General features: G+C 46.8%; 8 protein-coding genes across 8 annotated transcripts; 6 read left to right on the top strand and 2 right to left on the bottom strand.

Annotated features, from left to right (window-relative positions):
* Window positions 1–174: 174 nt before the first annotated feature.
* GLAREA_01882 (uncharacterized protein) lies at window positions 175–1,673 on the top strand (the record flags this gene model as incomplete). Its single annotated transcript, XM_008089098.1, has 3 exons — window positions 175–428; window positions 562–825; window positions 1,352–1,673. 3 exons carry the CDS (start codon window positions 175–177, stop codon window positions 1,671–1,673), a joined length of 840 nt encoding a protein of 279 aa, XP_008087289.1.
* A 1,231-nt stretch (window positions 1,674–2,904) lies between these two features.
* On the top strand, window positions 2,905–4,833 carry GLAREA_01881 (uncharacterized protein; the record flags this gene model as incomplete). The annotated part of the gene is made up of 3 exons (XM_008089097.1): window positions 2,905–3,081; window positions 3,131–4,106; window positions 4,163–4,833. 3 exons carry the CDS (start codon window positions 2,905–2,907, stop codon window positions 4,831–4,833), a joined length of 1,824 nt encoding a protein of 607 aa, XP_008087288.1.
* A 1,159-nt stretch (window positions 4,834–5,992) lies between these two features.
* GLAREA_01880 (DNA-binding of Mlu1-box binding protein MBP1) lies at window positions 5,993–7,295 on the top strand (the record flags this gene model as incomplete). The annotated part of the gene is made up of 3 exons (XM_008089096.1): window positions 5,993–6,014; window positions 6,065–7,211; window positions 7,262–7,295. The coding sequence occupies 3 exons, from the start codon at window positions 5,993–5,995 to the stop codon at window positions 7,293–7,295; spliced, it is 1,203 nt and encodes a 400-aa protein (XP_008087287.1).
* Window positions 7,296–7,979: 684 nt separating this feature from the next.
* GLAREA_01879 (uncharacterized protein) lies at window positions 7,980–12,127 on the top strand (the record flags this gene model as incomplete). The annotated part of the gene is made up of 3 exons (XM_008089095.1): window positions 7,980–9,180; window positions 9,233–9,751; window positions 10,065–12,127. 3 exons carry the CDS (start codon window positions 7,980–7,982, stop codon window positions 12,125–12,127), a joined length of 3,783 nt encoding a protein of 1,260 aa, XP_008087286.1.
* Window positions 12,128–12,678: 551 nt separating this feature from the next.
* GLAREA_01878 (Multidrug resistance efflux transporter EmrE) lies at window positions 12,679–13,748 on the bottom strand (the record flags this gene model as incomplete). Its single annotated transcript, XM_008089094.1, has 3 exons — window positions 12,679–13,164; window positions 13,225–13,321; window positions 13,510–13,748. 3 exons carry the CDS (start codon window positions 13,746–13,748, stop codon window positions 12,679–12,681), a joined length of 822 nt encoding a protein of 273 aa, XP_008087285.1.
* Window positions 13,749–14,703: 955 nt separating this feature from the next.
* Window positions 14,704–15,161, bottom strand: GLAREA_01877 (Transcription factor IIA (TFIIA), beta-barrel; the record flags this gene model as incomplete). Its single annotated transcript, XM_008089093.1, has 3 exons — window positions 14,704–14,856; window positions 14,913–15,060; window positions 15,115–15,161. 3 exons carry the CDS (start codon window positions 15,159–15,161, stop codon window positions 14,704–14,706), a joined length of 348 nt encoding a protein of 115 aa, XP_008087284.1.
* Window positions 15,162–15,249: 88 nt separating this feature from the next.
* Window positions 15,250–16,185, top strand: GLAREA_01876 (F1F0 ATP synthase subunit C; the record flags this gene model as incomplete). The annotated part of the gene is made up of 5 exons (XM_008089092.1): window positions 15,250–15,442; window positions 15,490–15,524; window positions 15,576–15,667; window positions 15,719–16,027; window positions 16,077–16,185. The coding sequence occupies 5 exons, from the start codon at window positions 15,250–15,252 to the stop codon at window positions 16,183–16,185; spliced, it is 738 nt and encodes a 245-aa protein (XP_008087283.1).
* A 989-nt stretch (window positions 16,186–17,174) lies between these two features.
* GLAREA_01875 (NAD(P)-binding Rossmann-fold containing protein) lies at window positions 17,175–18,491 on the top strand (the record flags this gene model as incomplete). Its single annotated transcript, XM_008089091.1, has 3 exons — window positions 17,175–17,313; window positions 17,371–17,540; window positions 17,757–18,491. 3 exons carry the CDS (start codon window positions 17,175–17,177, stop codon window positions 18,489–18,491), a joined length of 1,044 nt encoding a protein of 347 aa, XP_008087282.1.
* Window positions 18,492–18,790: the final 299 nt, after the last annotated feature.

Raw genomic sequence — 18,790 nt, 5'->3', positions numbered from 1 at the left:
AGTTCGGTGCAAGCATCTCTGGCTGGAGACAGTTGGGGGTCACAGGAATCTATCGGCGGAGCGACTCCAAATCTTAGTGTCAAAAAAGGCCACGACGATACGAAAGGATCCGTATCACTCATACGGCAGTAGAGCCGATGTAGATGTGATAGTTGGCAAGTCGAAGTGCAGGTCATGTCGAAACTTAGCAACAGGTCGTCGAGGGTCAAGCCAGCATATGTTGGTGGCCCGAAGTCTTCAGACTGGCAAGGGGGACTACCCTGTACCCATTGTGAGACACCAAACGTAGAGAGTGTTAAGATGATTAACTATTCGGTCTCTGTTAGCCCTCATTCGCTTATGGTTAACCCAGAGAGTAGAAGACTGGTCATATCGAAAGCAGAAGTTGCTGAATTGCCTGCTCAGCAATCACAAGAGAAAGCCTTGCGGTATGGAATGCATGATCTCCGACAGCACGATGATCTCAGGATGTCGTATTGAGGAAGGCAAGTACTGTAAAGGTTCGATAGGAAACCACTAGTATGATATCCCAATTCGTCTTACAGAACTTACAGAATAGAGAAATGAGGTTGTGGTGCTCGTCAATGTCGAGAGTGTGGCTGGTGAGGGGAGCAAGCACCATTCGGGGATTCCTATTGGTAGAGGCAGTGGTGGTTCTTTAGCGGACATCGTTGTCGTTCAGCGTTTCGAGTCGCCAAACTTGGAGCTCTTCATGATCAACAACGACAAGCAATCCGAACATCACAATGATAATCTCCCGCATCACATCTGCATATCACGAACTGCAGCCGGACCCGTGGATCTACCCACAATGAATTGCGAATGGTACCTTTTTTTGCTTCATTTGCGGTTTCCAGACCAGCAGTCCTCTTCATCAGGTGAGGAGCGCTTACTGTGAGGCTGAGCACATCCAACACAACAGCCCCCCCTCTGTGACAAGCTTCGCGGCTCCCAACCTGTAGATACAGCACCATGGGGAAGACACCGACATCATAGCCGGGCTGCCTCCTGCATATCGAGGTTGGCCAGATGCTGCTAGGGTCCCCGCGATGCCAGACGTGTTGATATAAGAATTGCTATCCGGCCATGGCTGCTTTGATCTCGTAGCTTACCCAATACCACAGCACTGACAACAGGCCTACAGCCGCTTCGGAGAAGAGATTTATATCATTCAGCTGGCATTCGCGAACAAACATACCCGTCAGCTCTAAAGCTTCCTACCCAACTCAAGAACCCGACTCGCCATGTCTCAAATTGCTAGAAGAGGTTCTCACAGCTCGGACTCTTCCATCTCACTGTACGAAGCCTCCTCAACCCAGTCCGGACTGAATGTATCTAACACATTGTACAGCTCTATCGACACTTCCGTCCACAGCAACCTTATGACACAACTTCGCTCGATCCCGGCACTCACCACTTCCTGGCTTGAAGAATCATGGTCACCTATTAGTCTACGATATGAGCGAATTGCTACCGCGTCCCCCACAATGGGCATGGCAGTCTTGACGAGAGAGATGATGGAAATGCACATTGTCCAAACACCCAACGTTCGTGGCATGGTGGATTGCTTGCCGGTTGCCAACAGACACGGCTTCATTGGATGGAGACAGAAACTCGGCACTTGGCCATTATCCAAACATGAGGCTCGTGGTGGAAGACAATTCGAGGCTTAAGATTGGACAATCGATCGGAAGCTGTGAGGTTGCCAAAGTTTTCTCTGGCTTGAGGGCCGTGGACTGACTATGGTGGGTTCTGCGGGTTGCTGGTTAGCATATATTGAAGGCAGAGCATATGTTCTTCTCGACGGACGTTTTTCGGTATTCTATTTCTTATATATCAAACTCAACACTGGACCAGGAGAAGTATCGGATCCTTAGAGATGGTCTAGGGGGCGAGGATTCTACGTGCGTAGACGTGGTTGGTATACTTCTCCAACTTTCTTAGCAACGCTCTTTACATTTTATACGTTACTTGATTACAAATAGTACTAAATCAACAATTACTGGAAGTTCTATTATATGTAGCAAAGCTGGCTAGCTATATGGGCTTGTGATATGTATTGCACTTATCCATGTAAAGGATTGAGAAGGTTACGGGAAATTCTACTTCCTTTGGTGTAACTTAGCTTCACACTTAGCTTAACAGTCCTTCAGCCGCTTCTATTTCCAACCCAGGGAAATCGACCACCTCATCACCACTCAAATTTAACACCACATTCGACATTCACCCCATACCCCCGTTTCCATTCACCACAACCCCATTCCCCCTCGGCCCTCCCAGCCCTAACCCAATCCAAGACCATCATTTAAATATCAAATCAAACCCTTTTTACACCAATAAGAACAGCCTATCCAACCAGCTCCCCCGAGTGATGGTTATGGTTAGAACTCCATGAGTATCTGTCCACGAGCAGAACTTATGGGACCATAATCACGCTGATGACCTGCTAGACGTCAGAGAGTAGGAAAACCTACTACGCGTCAGAGAGTAGGAAAACGGGTAGAGTAGTAAGTGTTGTGATGTATATTCTTTTGTTTTTCTTTTCTTTTGGGGCGAGCGCCGGGAGGTATAGTGTTTTTAGATAGTATAGATATCCCCCCTTTTTTTGATTAATCAAGTTTCGAAATGTACGAACAAAACAGCCGTCGATTTGTTATGCAAGTCAATACAGCGTTTGCTCTCATTATTGAATGTTTAAGCCAGAGCCCACCATGCCTTGACGTGGTCGTAGTCTGTAAGTTCGTATCCAGTGAAGCAATAAATTGTCCTGAGTAATGTGTAACGCTCGGACCACTATGCCATTCTTTACCTTGGATCCTAGAACTTCCGCCATCAAACACTCAACCAAGTCATTTATTTACAAGAGGGCTCTCTTTGGGGCGAGTCCACTGTCGTCCCTTTAAGATGGTAGTCCGGCCGCCAATATGTCGAGTTGGTCCTTTGATTAGAGGTCAAACACCACGCCTCAGACCACGATTTCTTCCACATCATGTGCCTCGATCTTATTCTAATCGATATGGATCGAAACATGACTTTCCTTACCACGCGGCAACAATTACGCTCAAATCAAATAGCGAAAACGTAATCCGATGATATGATTCATTTGAGTTCTTTTCTAACAAAGATCTAGACCCAGAACTTAATTCCGAAACATCTGAAGAAATCGTTCAGACCTACAGCAGAGAGGCTCGGAAACGTGGAAGACCAACGTCTCGCAATAGTGATTTTGGCAACTCCAAAATTTGCTCCATGGCTTGAAGACGACGCATTCATCATAAAGATCCTCCAGAGTATCACAAGACCTCCGAAAAATGTGAAAACCGCTTGTGATGACATCGATGTCGTCTGTGCCTGTGTTGATGGTTTGACAACTAGTATTGAGCATATTCAGGATGCTAAAGCTTTATCCAAAACCCCAGAAGGGTTGTCTTTCATTCATGGTGTACAAGATGAACTATTACCAGGACTCTGGGATGAAGAAACTCCATCGACGGGTCACCCGGACATCATGTCAACCCTTGTCTTTTCTGGGCGTGGTGATTTTAATACCAAAATCACCTTGCCCTTAGCCAATACTCTGTTCATCAATGGTGTCCGCTCAACCCTCCAAGTATCAAGATGGACGTGGCCCTCTCCCTCTGAAGTCGAGAACTTTACCGGTATGCCTAAGAAAGTCAAAACTCTTCGAAAGGCTACTCAACTTATCAATGCCTTCGATAATATGGACACCAAATATCCCATGACGTGCATTCCTGCAGTACCTATGACGCCAGTAAGGACTATTGCAAGCGGAATGGGAAACATAGTCCGTCAGCTAAATTTTGAGCCATTCACACCTGGGCCCGCGTCTCGTGAGCTTGAGGCTGCTGTTGATCAGCACCTCAAGACTCTGAGCCCCAATAATCAACAAGATACAAGGCCAGGAATATGGGCTCTCATAGTACCCGACGAGGTCCACAGCCGTACCAATGCAAACATGAATATTTCCATGTTGAGCGTCTACGAAGAGGCGACGAAAGGTAAAGGGATATATGGCTCTCCAAATACTGCCCTTTTGGATTATGTAGGATATTGGGTGAGAAGAGGGGCCAAGTTCTGTAAAGTTTGTAAGCGCTCAACCATATCTGGGAATAAACAGAGAAGCTTGGCTAACAGTCGATAGTAAGTGGAGGAGGAGGATGGGGTGCGAAACAAGGTCTTTTATCACTCGATCCACAGTCAACGTATACACAAACCGAAGACATTTCTTCTGAGTTTATGGGCACTTCCGTAGAGGAGCAACAAATGTCGGCTCTGGGAAACATTGCAAAACCTGGTTCGTTCATTCGATTCTTCGGGAGAAGTTCCTGGTCATCGGTACCCGACAAAACAGAGCCAAAGAGGATTAAGGACTTCGATCCAACAGCTCGAAACGTTGTGGTCGGAACATGTGCAAGCACGATTGATGACATTCCAGGAGACGCACAAGATGATGACACAGACTACATCAGACTTCGAGCAGGTCATTTTGGCTGCGTAACTCAGTCTGGTCTGTTCGTCGAGAAGCAACCAAGTGACGGGGGCTCTGCGTACGAGACGAAACTCGACATGCCTAATTCTTTCTTGTTCGCGTCCATGAAATCAGCTTATATGAATCAGCCGCCGTCTGCACAACTAGAAGATGGGAAGATCAACAAGGATGAGGAAGAGAGAGATAAGTTCGAGCATCTACTGGGTTCGGCCAAGCCGACCACGAGAAGAGTAACTGGAAGGTCACAAGCAGAGACGGAAGACGAGAAAGCCCTCAAGCAAGCTTTAAAGAAAGCAGATAAGGGATCAAGAAGGTATAAATAGTGGTTGGGTGGCAGAGTTCCTACCTAACTTGTACAATTCTTTGTGTAGTCTGTAAAGTGTATTATATCTGTGTGATAGAATTAAGCTTCATATGAGCTAGTTGCGGTGTAATAGAAGATTCACGGTACGCCATGAGCTGGCACTGACCAACAAATTCTCCACCAGCTCACCAGCAATCCGGATCTTGGCACCAAAAGACAGGGAGGTGCCCACAATGATACATGCGAGGTCCCGCGAATGACTTGTTCGAAGCGGAGCGATACAAGAACACATATACCATAGGTTCTTCAAAAGTGTATGAATCCTGCTGGAGTGTAATTTTTTCGTCCATTTTAAGTTCGCTCGGAAGATTTCAAAAGCGTCGTTTATCCTATTTTGGACCCCCTGAAATCCCGAAATGGAATCCACGTCACGTGAGTTAGGGGCATTTTTCATTTCGGGACTTTTTAGTAAAAACCGTTAATGAACTATAAGTGTTTTAGAGAGCCTTTTAATAATTGTTAATAAGAACATTTCTATTTTGACAATCTTGAGTATTAATGACAACTTTCCCCCATTCAAAACTGGAGATTTGTATGATGGCGGCCCACTCTTGAGCATCATCTCTCGGTACCCCAGCCCAGCCACCTTTTAACCTGAGCTTTGATTTAGCGCGTACGGGACCATCCTCGTTCTCCGGAGAACACCTCGAGCTTTGGTGATAATCTTCATTTCTGCATCCAAAACATATTTGCGCATTATTCGCCCTGCGATTTCATTGCTATCGCCTACCTTGTTCGGGTCGTGCCGGCATCGCAGTCTATCTTTTCTGGGTTCCGGGTGTCGTGGTCCAGTCAAATCGATAAGACAACGTTGCGCCCGCGAAAAATCGAGTCGCAAATCCATCGACCTTGTCGCATTCATCTTGTCATACCGGTACGTTCACGATTATGCGGCAGCAGTCGTCGATACTATCAGCTACGCGCTTTATTAAAGTCTTCGCATTATTCACGTTCTGATTCTGATAAGTGATAGATCTCAGGAGCGCGCTATTATTTCCGTTGTTGGTAGACTTGCTTAGGAATCGAATCGCTTTCTTCGAACACTACTCAGACGCACAACTCTTGCGACATTAGCAATGGCGCCTAACCGTAGTCTCCCGGCCAGGTTCAATCCCCTGATGACCGAAGAGACACCACCGTGTAAGACGAGCCCGACGCTTTGCGCGCCTTGTACCCGCTAACCTCGACAGATGAGTCCCTCGTTTCGCGCCGCCGGCTCGGTCAGACAGATCTTGCCGTAAAGGCTGGACAAGTCGGTACATCGAATTCTACGAAGCCGAAGAATCTGGGTACATTTGATTATGCGCACCTACGAGCTCCTCTTCCAAAGAATATCACGTCTGGCATATTCCCTCACCACCCCACTCCGCTCTCATACTTCTTGATGCGCCGAAGCAGTGATGGTTACATTAGCGCGACTGGCATGTTTAAAGCTACATTTCCATATGCAGAAGTGCTAGAGGAGGAAGCGGAGCGCAAATATATCAAAAGCCTCGAGACGACCAGTACCGATGAGACCGCCGGTAATGTTTGGATTCCTCCGCAATCTGCCTTACAACTGGCCGAAGAATACCAGATTGTTCCTTGGATCAAGGCTCTACTGGACAATGCACCAATCGAGGTGAATCCTACGAAAGATGGATCCCCAAAGCCAATTAGTGCACCTCCCAACTATGCGCTTCTTCCACAGGATAATCTGACGGCACCCACACCCAGTCGTGGCCGTCCTCGCCGATCGGCATCTCCAAGCAAGATTGCTTCGCCAAAGAAGGCTACAGGCACTACCAGATCAAGAAAGTCGAAAAAGGAGGGTTCGGCTGAACCATCTGCCAAGCTCGCGAGCAAGAACCTCCAAAATTCGCTCAATGCTACCCACGAGGCATCTGAAGCTAGAAACTCTGCGTCAATGGAAAAGACTCCGGAATCTATTCAGGAAGAGTCGGAAGCAGAAGCGAAAGAAGAGCCTGTCGTTCGTGTCAACGTCGACACGGAAGTTCAGGTTAACGGCGATGTTGAGACTACGCACACACACGTCGAGGTTGAAATGCCTGCTGGTTTCGCAGACATGCCTTTGCCTGAGGACACCGAGGCTATGATTGCAAAAGCCAAGGAGATGGTTGAAGCAGCCGTAAAGGGCCAGCATCAGATTGAGGATGCTGAGAGCTTGCCAAAGAAGTCAAAGCGAAAGGCCGAGGAAGTCGAGGAAGACGACGAGGACAAAGAAGACGGACTTCTTCTCCCAGCGCCAGCCAAGAAAGCCAAAGTAGAAGTTGAATTGAAGAAGGAACGTGTAAAGACACGAGCATTGATTGGTATTAGTGCTACTCTGGCTCTTGGGTACGTTTCTTCCTCATCTTACACACAATTTTATACTGACCAAAATACAGTGCGGCTGTACAATACGCCTTTAGCGTTCTGTAATTCAGCGATTTATCCGTTTATATAGTTTCCTTGTAATTTTGGGGCGTTGTTCATTAGTGTTAGGCTACATACTTCGGGCTTCTCTGGATCATACCCCTCGGCCTTTGTCGAGTATACGCTTGAGATTGTTGTGTTGCGCTTTGGGACACCTGGATGGCGGTTGGTAGGGACTTTTTTTCTTCATTTTCAAGAGCTTCGAGATGTGCCGAGGTAGCGTTACAACATGAAAATTTATTACATAATTCCTAAACCTTCTTCCCACTTATCTGTGCCTTTGTTACTTTCTCGAGGTGGTATCGCTGGTAAAGCGATTGGGATAGTGTTCAAGATGTCAATGCTCACTCAGCTACAGGGAGAACACTCTTCAGAGAAGAGTAACCGGGAACCAAATTTCTAGCAGCACAATTGTGAAATCGGCAACGAAAGGAAGCGACTTTTGGCCTTCACATTGGAAGAAACTGCGCGCTATAGAGACTTTCCGGCTGACGGGTGATGGTCATACAGAAGCAGTCGGTTGTAAAAGCGGGTCGTTCCTTCCCTTTTGGGCCCAAAGTCGACTGTTGACTTTGAAATGGCACACCTTCCGCATCTTTTCACATCCCTTAACTTTAACTTTATCCTCATCAGCATTGTCTACCTGGGTACCAAAACTTGTTCGGTAGGGTTGTCGGGAGTTTGGTAGTCATGTCTCGAGGCACTCCTGATGGCCCGCTGCTGGGTGTGGATGACTTAGTAGCAGGCGATCTTGGAGCACAGCACAGTGGGCAGGTTACTGCAGAGTCAACGGATTGTGGTGCTGAGAAGTCAGGACGCTCGCTAGAAAAGGAAGAAGGAAGTGGAATACCAAACGAGGAGCAGAATGTTGCAAATCCAACTCCTCTACCTCAAAAGACACTCACTCCACCAAGCAAGTCTGGGGGACCATCGACGTTGCGCATCACTGCGACCGCAAAACCAAAATTATGGGCGGACTTACCGGTTTCGAATCGCAACAAGAGAGGGTTGGCGCGCAAGCAGAAGGCTTTTCAAGCTGCGGTGCCGCCGCCTTCGCAGAGGCGTGGTGATGAGCTGATTCGGGATGTTCCTGGGCAGTCGATCATTGAGGAACCGCCTTCAACAACGGCAAATGCTGGTATGGCGGATGAACAAGGTATGGCGGATGAACAAGGTATGGCGGTGGGTAAAGGTCTTGGGAAGACAGGGGAGAATCCTCCCTGCCTCGGTGTTGCTGGGTTGCCTTCGCAGCAAGTGAAGCAAAAGGAGCCACCAACCGAGTACAAAGAAGCTGATACCAGGAGAAAGCCTTCGCTCGATGAACACAATGTTAATATCAACCCAATTTGTGGACCAACACCAAATATCAAAATTTCGGATACTCAGGTTTCCCATATGGTAGAAGCGGCTGAGCATACAGCGTTGGCTGACGTCTCCGACTTACTGCCTGATGATGAAAACCTACAACCTACTGAGTCACTGATCAAGCTCAGTGCGCCGTCAAGCACAAGCTCTCTGTCTAGAGAGAATCTTGATCAAGTCCCCCTCGAGATAACCAATGAAAGGCGGAAGAATGTTCGCAAAGCAGGGTTGAAAACGTACAGTAAGAAATACCTAAATCCAGAAACTGCAGCGCAGAGAGTTATAAACGAACCAGTTGCTCAGCCTAATCATCCGGAAGTGTGTGGAGAGGACGGAAGTCTACAGGTTCCAGCACCACTTAGAAGGCAGAGGCGAGTGTCAAAGACCGTCGAGAAGAAGAAAAAGGCTCTCAAATCTTTGTTATCAAAAAGAGCTGCAAAGAAGGTTCCTCGAAGACTACCAGTAACCGAGCTTGAATGCGTTTCCGAAAGAGACAATGAACTTGAATCTGGTCTGAATGCTGATAATAGTATGTTAAATGGGTTAGTGTGATTGGGCTTCTACTGATAATTTAATTGCAGTTGAACAAGCCGAACTTTCAGATGACATGATCTCACAAGGAAGTTTTGAAGAGATTCCCACCTTACGACGACGAATTGCTCGCAAGACGCGAAAACCAGCAAGAATGCGATCAGATTCGCAAGATCTAAATCTCATAGGCTACCGAATGCCAGTGGCTCGCAATCCCTCACAGTACCAACCCTCCTTGTTGTATTCGGTATCAGATGGATTTCAGGGTAGAGAAGGGGACCCTATTGGGAAGCTAATGCGTGTGAAACAGATCACTCGACCACGAACACCTCTTGTCACAATCCTACCAAGATTTGGTACTCTTGAGCTCGTGGCGGAGAAAAATGACGACGAAATCGATGTGAAAGCTAAGAGCCAGAAAAGCAAGAAGATCATCGCGAGTGAAGCACAAATCAATCCGGAAGTTGACGAAGACATGGTCCTGCTTGATGAACTTGCTCCAGAGGAAGAAGCATCATTGATAAATGACTTGGAGCAATGTGTAGACATAGTGGAATTTGAGGACGGTGGTAAGTTATTCTGTTCTCCATCTGACTTTCCGCTTGGCTTGTCCTTTTTACAGGCCCCAGGAATACAGGTGAACTGCACTACTGCGAATTCGTCATACTTTGCCCTCTCTTACCCGATATCTTGTTGACACTGTTGTATGTTTTCTTGCGCTTTATACAATAAAGTTCCCCAAACACAAAGAGTCAATGATGTCTTGTCCAACTCGGAAATAACAACAAGTTAAAGATAGACAAGTGCCTAGCGGGCTCTCTTGACATTTTCAGTTGCATTCCCATATTTCTTCTGTCCGGTGAAACCTAACGTGATCACTAGGTCTTTTGGAGAGAGCGTCTAACACTCAATCTACATTGAATCCAGGAGTCGAGAGACTCTCCGGGTCAGGTATTACTTTGGTTCGCCATGATAGCGGCCAGCAGATGGTACAGTCACAGAAAATACAAAACTCACTCAAGCGCTCTGCACCAGAGGTTTCCACCGATACCGACATCAGGAACCTCTCATCCGAAGGCGTTGATGCGATTCTACGGCCAAAAAAGAGTCCTAGACGCGAAAAGCATTTCGAAGAAAACGAGATTTCCTATTCTGAGAACACAGGTGCAGAATATGACCGAAATATTCCTCGTGATCAAGAGCGACCAGAGCTACAACATTCTAGAAATTCGTCCCCAAAAGCCCAACTGGGCCCACCATCGATAGGAGAAATCGACGAAATTGCAAAATGCTTCAAATTAACACCACTATCTAGCTTGATAGGTCGGTTTGAGGGTCAACATATAAACGACCAAGACTCGGCAGTTGGTTCCGATGCCAGCGAGAGTACTAATGATAATCTCGGTAGTGGCGAGACATCCTCCGAGGTTTCGGAACCAGAAGATAGTTCCCCATCACAGGTGTCAATTACAAAAGAGGGTAATGGATTCATAGAAAAGGTTGTCACATACGAGGAGGAATGTTGCGAACCGGTTGAGAGAGATGAAGCTGACTCTCTGGTTTCCGAAAATGATTGCCAAATCGACCCCAAGTCTGCCCAAAATTGTTTCGGCACTCCGTCTCAATCAAACTTGGACAAGCGCCCTAGACACGATACATCTAATGGCATTGACCATGAACAACCGTCAACTGTTACTTTAGACAACGAGGAGAATGCCAGTGATTCGAGCGAGCCAGCAAGAGTAACCTTCAGATGTGGCACGCAATTTGACGAGCATATTACTGGACGGGCCGAGGAAGATTTCAGCGAAGAGGAAGTAGAAATTCCCAATCGGTTTAAGCTGCTTCAAGATAGTTTAGGTCCGGTGCATTTCGATATCTGGGATAGAGCTCAGCTAACAGTCCATGACGACCGATGTGAGACGTCTGAAGACACAGCCGAAGCAGCACAAAGTCAGGCCTCCACAAAATGGAATGGTATTGAACCAGAAATTAGGGCACCAACACACGGAAATACTCTCAAAAGAGCCAACTTCAACCACATAAATGAAAGCAAACAGTCTCTGGGTCACAGATTGCACAAAGAGATCCAAACCACAGACCATGTGAGTGCAGAGAGTGAAGTGGATACCGACTCACAAGGGAGCCATAGTGAAGCGTCTCCAACTCAATTGTCTACAAGTTTCGACACACAAGATGTTGAGTTCCAAGATGAGTCGTGGCGACCACATGCTCCACGACAAAGTGGAAAGTACATCGAGGTGGACGATGAGATTATTGACAGCCCACCACATGTTCGTACGCAGAGCAGGCTTTCTAGCTTTTACAACAGAGCCTCAAGCCAACAATTTTCGAGAAGACCTTCTTTAAATCTTGTATCGAGGATACCTAGCCCCGACCTCGATGAGGAACTCATGTATCATCACAAAGGACGACAAGCTTCGCCCGAACTTGGATTTTATCAGGAAGACACAAACACATGCAAAGAAAAGGAGAAGGAGAAGGAAAGAGAGATTCCAGAGACTCAATTTGAGAACGATGGTGCGCTTTCAACATCCCAGATGTTTTTTTCAGACATACCAATTGCAAGTTATTTTGAGCGAGCTTCGCAGGATTTGAGTAATCCAGTCTGGTGGACCTCATCAGCACGTTCTAAATCTGGCCCTGCATACCTGGCTTCACCGTCGTCGAAGAGCGATTTTGCTGTTGCCAATGCAGTGACGGCATCACAGAGATCATTCAGCTATATTAATGCACCACCAAGAGAAGTTCCGAGATATCCAGTTGAAGGTCAAGAAGAGCCAAAGATATTAGACAGGCTTACTCGCCAAGCTAGTCAGAATCATGGCACCACGAGTAACACTGGAAAAAAGAGAATGGTGTCTCTGGCTTTCAAACCACCATTCAAGAATGAAATTTGCAGGAGCGGCTCTATCAGACACTGACGACTATGCGTGTAGGTGATTAGCAAGTGTTGATGAATAGAGTACGCATATGGAAAATGTGGCAGTGAGTAGGTAATGTTGATGGATGGTAGCTAGAAGATTTGCTTGAATCTTTTGATTGGGGAGGAGATTTTGCCAAATATTGCAAGATAGGTTTGCTGGGGAATGGAGGCGTAGAAGAAGTATTGCTATCTAGAACTTAGACATCTTTAGCTCGTATATGGCCATTAGCTTCAGTAATGAAAACATTTTACTCAAAATTTCAAAAACCTTTGAATTGGAGATAGCATGCCTTCTGTAGACTATCTGATATCGATGGCATTGATATCGAGGACTAACATATGTTTTGCTCAAATATGGCTGTCATTAGCTTCCGTCATGGCAACATTGCGCCTAGGAAAGTACTTGGAAACAAGACACGTAATACAGATCATCGGCTATCGATGGTATTGGTCTATATCCAAATCATGATTATTGTCACAACCTACCAAAGACACCAGGCTCAATTGAGGCGCCGCTCAAAAAACACCCGTCATGTCACCAACTGAAACTCATCGCCTCAAATCCATCAAATCCTCACTCCCCCTCCCCTCATCACCAAGATCCAAAACATCATCATCAACCTCCCGTTCTCTCCTCTCCCTCTCCCTCTCCCTCTCCCTCTCCCCTCTCCCCTCTCCCCTCTCCCTCTCCACCTCATCACCACCATCATCCACCAACTCCACATCCTCACCCAACAACCCATCCCCCTCCAACCCATCCCCACTCCTCCTCCCCTCCCTCCCTTCCCCCTCACTACCATCCTTCTCTTCCCTCCGTCCAATAATCACATTTCCCGCGACCAGAAACCCCGCACCCAGAAACCAAAGCGGCGGTAACGACTCCGCGAAGATCACGTACCCGAGTATAGCGGTGATCAGGAAATTGGTGGATGTGTTCAGGATGGATACTTGGGTTGTGCTGGTGCCGCGTGCGAGAGCTTTGGTGAATAAGGCCCACATTATGAAGTTGAAGAGGAGGTTTAGGGTGAAGAATGTCTGTGGGTGGGGTGTTAGTGGGGGATTTGGGGGAAGAGGAAGGGGGAAGGGGGGGCTTACACCGCGGACTAAAGCTTCTATTATTGTGGAGTTTGTTTTGAGGCCGAAGAGAGCGGAGATGTGGGTTGCGAATGTGGTTGTGAGATCTGTCGTCGTTCTGAGTTTATTAGCTTTTAACTTTTTACACATCCATCTCTCTAAACAAGTCCTCTCACACCAAACCCCCTTTGAATATCACCCCCCTCTTTCCCAAACCCATCCTCCCTCCTTCCAACCATCCAACCGCCGCTTCCTCAAATCCCCCAACCCGCGAAAAAACGTGACCAAAAGAAATCCAAAACTCACAATTTCGCAAATACCCCGTTAAAAGCCGCGCAGGCACCACTCATCACCGCCAGCGCTATCCACTGCGATTTCCGACTTAGATCCTTGAATTCCATCTCTTCTTTTCTGTCTTTATTGAAAAGGGGGGTGGTGTTGGCTCTATGAGGGGGCGGATTGGCGTTGTGTCGTTGGGTTAGAGTAGAGTTTTGCAGGGATGTGTATGTGGTTTTTGGTGTGGTTTTTGTGGGGCGGGAGGGCATTGTGGGTGAGAACTTGGGCTTGGGGGGGTCAGGAGAAGTCGGATTTATTGGGTCTTAGAGGAGAGACGAAGGTGTGGTGAGTTTATCCTGTGTTTGGGGGTTGTTGTCTTTTGAAGTGGTTTGGGCTGGTCCGTGTGAGTATATGACTTGCATGCTCAATATCCTAGGATGTGAGCGGGAGTACATGGGTTTGGTTCATTGGGCAGAAGAAGCAATAGATCGAATTATATAAAATTTCTATCTATGGTATATGGTGTCGCACTACAAAATTGGCAGTTTTGATACACAAAATTCATGATCTAATTGCCTGAAGCTTTTTGAGAAATCGTGGTATAATTCCTCTAGCAAGCCGTCTCTATCATTCTGTCTCAATTTCAAAGACTTCATAGTATCAACTTTTCCGTGACCAAAATCCTAGAGCTTCCCGGTATATTTGATTCCATTCGCCCATCTCCTTGCTAGTATCTACTCTTCAATGAGGGAGCTGCGCAGGAACGACTCCCTAAACGCCAATCACCAACATCTTTCATGGCCACGAAAAGAGCCACCGATCCAGTGAGACGAGGGAAAAGGAAAGGGGATATGTAAAGAAACTCTACTGTTCCCCTTCGGCAATATAAACAGATCACATTTCAACGTGCTCTGTGAAGATCATATCCGTATATTGAGTGAATAATTCTAGGCATGTCTCCAATCACAGAAACGAAGGTTTCCAGTATCTTGTGTGTCATGTTCATATCCCATTTGCCGGTAAACACCAAATATGCCTCCAACGCCATGAACCCCTCCATAGTAAACCGCATGGAAAATAATATGCCCCCACATGAGTACCAATCTAATAGAGCGTTCTGGGAAGTAATGAAATGTATATCTCGTTATCCATGTCGAAAATCGAAGATCCCGCCGAAGGTCTTGACTTCGATGTGGTCGTCGAGGGGTTGATATCTATACCAAATCACTGGGGGTCTCCAGGCCTCTTAGCGTTACAGCTGACAATTCGTATCTTCTCGGCCGTTACTGGTTGGGTTTGGTTGTCCATTTTGAAAGTTACATCTTTGATCAAGAACGTCCAGACTTCGTCGCAGAAACGGTATGTGTCAAGATGACCCTTCAACCCTCTCATTAGCTATCTGCGCAAAAGAATACCCCACCGAGCCAAATTACCTTGAACGTCAACCTTGCCTTCACTTTCTCAGCCAATGCCTCTGTAATGCTTCGATCGAAGTTCGCTAGGATTTTCATCGCAAGTTGAGGTTCGATCCGACGGTCGCTGATCAGATCATCGAGGGTATCCGTAAGCGCCATCCCGATGCTAGATCGGGTCAGTCAGGTATAGCGGAAGGTTTGTAGAGCAAAGGCACAGTACCTGCTACGGCGATACAGCTCGTAAAAGGCCTGAGGATTTTGTGCCATGTTGAAGTCTGGATGGCGACGTGGTTGAAGAAGAAACAAAGCCGTTGCGAGGTCAATACACGAGGTGACTCCAGTCCCGCAGTTGGTTATGTCAGCGGATTGGAGCCGCAGTGAGCACGGACCATATCACTTTCAACAGCCAGATGATGGCAACCTTGATAGCTTCGACTACAACAATCTCATCACTCTCACCCCAACTCCTACTTTCAGTTCCTCTCGCAAGATGAGTCTCAAATATGGTGCTTATGGTGTTACCACGTCTTTGGCGGTAGTGGGAGCTTGTAAGGAGAGGATATCCCTCTTGACGTACTTTGCTAACAGTTACTAGACATGCTCTTCACGGGCGACGGAGAAGCTTTCAATGTACGTTCGGAATCGAAGATCACCTAGACCTGATACTGATAAACAATAAAGGTTGGACAATTTCTGGAAGATGTATCGCCATACGCATGGGCGGACATGGGAATCGGATTGTGCATAGGATTGTCTGTTGTCGGCGCAGCATGGTACAGCTTTCAAGTCTCGTTTCAATAAGCTCGAAGCTTACGATAATCTAGGGGTATCTTCATTACTGGATCATCGATTATCGGTGGAGGTGTTAGGGCTCCCCGTATACGAACGAAAAACTTGATCTCCATCATTTTCTGCGAGGTTGTGGCTATCTACGGCGTCATTATGGCAATTGTGTTTTCATCGAAAATCAAGGGACTGGACGGAGACGCGATATATTCTGGAAGCAATTATTATACTGGATATGCGCTTTTCTGGGCCGGGTTGACCGTGGGCATGTGTAATCTGATATGCGGTGTTTCTGTTGGAATCAATGGGAGTGGAGCTGCGTTAGCTGATGCAGCAGATCCCAGCCTGTAAGAACACTTCGACGACTTAAGAAACTTCACTAACACAATGCCTTAGGTTCGTGAAGATTCTTGTCATCGAGATTTTTAGCTCAGTCCTCGGTTTGTTCGGGTTGATTATTGGACTATTAGTATCCTCAAAGGCAGCCGAGTTTAGCGACGAATGATTGGCTCAAGCGCACAGGAAGTAAATTCAAGTGCCTACGTACGGATGATAACTGCAAGAGAAGAATTAGGACAATGTTGTCGTGTATACCAACCATTCCATTGCAGGCGGGAGGCGTTCTGGTAGATAGGATGTTCGAATATGGAACAAGCATGGCACAAAAGGAGTGCACTGCGTTGCTGTTTTTTATATGTATTATAACCAGATTCAGCAAATTGCAAAGCCAACTATCAACAACATTGGGCTGCAGCGGCACCGTACTTGTTCTAGTTGAAAGCGTGTTAAGTGCTTGGGAGCCTAGGTGGTTTGTAGCCTCTCATGGACAAGATAGGGACAAAATTCTAGCAACTATGTGAAAAAAGCTCCTCATCCACTGTTCAACACCAGATATATTCTCTGTCACTCCCGTGAAATATGTCGACGAGTCCTATCGCAACTCGATTGAATTCTCGGAGCCCTCTCGGCACGATTGGTCTCCTACCCTGGTCAATAAAGAACCTTAGCGCCACACGTGATTTCTTTGCATCTCACAGAACTTTTTCTTTTCAAATTCTCTCGGGCTCATCTTTACGTCTTTGACGCAGCAATGGCTTTGACGTCTTTGGAAAGCGCGAATTTCGTCGTCGAATTGACCTTCGCAGGACGTCAAGAAGCACCCCCAATGAAGAGCTAATAGCTTCTTCATTCGGCTGCTATTCACGGTTCGTTCCTTACTTCCGCGTTCAGCGATCAGCAGCACACTCGGGTTGACTCGGCCTTCGGCACCATGGGACGTTGTAAACCAGACACTGCCAGTCTGCCATGCCTTTCACATTTCCCCTCACTCCCCATATTTCCCCCACGGTAAGCTCAAGCTAGCTGTTACTACTGCTCATCTTATCTCATTGAGGAATATTTCAGGGAGTAGGCAAGGCAGTGAGTGCTTGTTCGACAAGCTACAACAACAGCCACAACCGCACTTTTCTTACTGACATTACTTCCACTTTCACAATGGTAGCCGCTATGAGATCTAACGTCAGGATATCTGCACCGCTCGTTCGGGCAGCTGTGCAACATGCGCAGCGACGGACTTTCTCTAACACTCGCTGTGTAAGAGCTCAATGGGGCTTCATAGGCTTGGGACAGATGGGTATGTTCACCCTCACGCGACATCAAACAAATAATTCAGATGCTGATTTTTACATAGGATATAATATGGCAAAAAACCTACAAGCGAAGCTCCCTCCATCCGACACTTTGCGGATTTACGACATCAATACCGAGTCAGTGAATCAATTTGCGAGTGAGGCAAAAGCCAGCTCAGGAGGAGCCGCTGTCCAGGTAGCTTCCAATGTGCATGAAGCAGCAGAAGACTCTGTAAGTATCCTTTGACCGACTCTTTACGCTTCCTCTATATCCACTTAAATGATGAGTTTGTTCCAAACAAATGATCTAAGTTGGGGTCCCCGTTTTGGGTGTACCTTCTCGTGATTTTATTACATTACAACAAAGCCAATCCTCTGAAAATATTATCTGATTCCCTCTACATCTTATTTTGCTCTAGAGACGAACGCTTGCTAATTCTGGATTCAGGAGACTACCATAACTGTTCTACCTGAGCCTTCACACGTGAAAAATGTATTCGCGCAAATTCTCAAGCCTCCCCTCAGCACCGATGCGGTAGCAAATCCCGACCGCCTTTTTATTGACTGCTCAACGATCGATCCGGCGTCTTCCAAAGAGGTCGCCAATGCCGTCCATGCGACACAGCAAGGTCGATTCGTTGACGCCCCGATGTCGGGTGGGGTAGTAGGTGCTAAAGCTGGGACATTAACTTTTATGGTCGGCGCATCAGAATCTTTGGTACCCCGTTTAGAACCAATTCTACTCATGATGGGCAAAAAAATGCTTCACTGTGGAGCTCATGGAGCAGGCTTGTCTGGAAAGCTTGCCAACAATTATCTATTGGCGATAAACAACATTGCTACAGCCGAAGCAATGAATTTGGGTATTAGGTGGGGACTGGATCCAAAAGTCTTAGGAAATCTGATCAATATCAGTACTGGAAAATGTTGGCCAAGTGAGGTCAATAATCCTGTCAAAGGTGTTGTGGATGGTTCCCCCGCAAGCAGAGACTATAGCGGAGGATTTGGAATAAGCTTGATGAAGAAGGATCTTAAGCTTGCACTTTTGGCTGCTAGTGAAGCGGGGGCTCGCCTCGAGCTTGGTGACAAAGCACGGGAAGTATACGAGGCTGCTGAGCAGAAGGAAGACTGCAAAGGACGAGATTTCTCTGTTGTCTATAGATATTTGGGTGGTAAAGAATAGACAGGTAGGACAAAACATGTCTGCAATGGCGTTGTGGTTTTGGTAGCATAGATTCACCTAGAGCATTTGTATGGAGTAGTTTGCAAGCTATGAAGCATTACTCAAACCCCACTTGGTTTTCTCTCCTCTTCTCACATCTGCTTTGTAAATTGAAGATATGTCGCACCACCACACGGCATAACTCTGTTCAGACACAATGTTTGCTACATTCAACTAATGCCGGGCCAATTGTTTATTAAAAATACAGACCTTTCATCGCGGACCAAATTAACTATAACCATGCCATACTGAGAGATTTC

This window comes from Glarea lozoyensis, assembly GCF_000409485.1.
Source record: "Glarea lozoyensis ATCC 20868 chromosome Unknown GLAREA7, whole genome shotgun sequence".
In the NCBI taxonomy this organism is placed as follows: Eukaryota; Fungi; Ascomycota; class Leotiomycetes; order Helotiales; family Helotiaceae; genus Glarea; species Glarea lozoyensis.
This window is presented reverse-complemented; position numbering and strand designations above follow the sequence as displayed.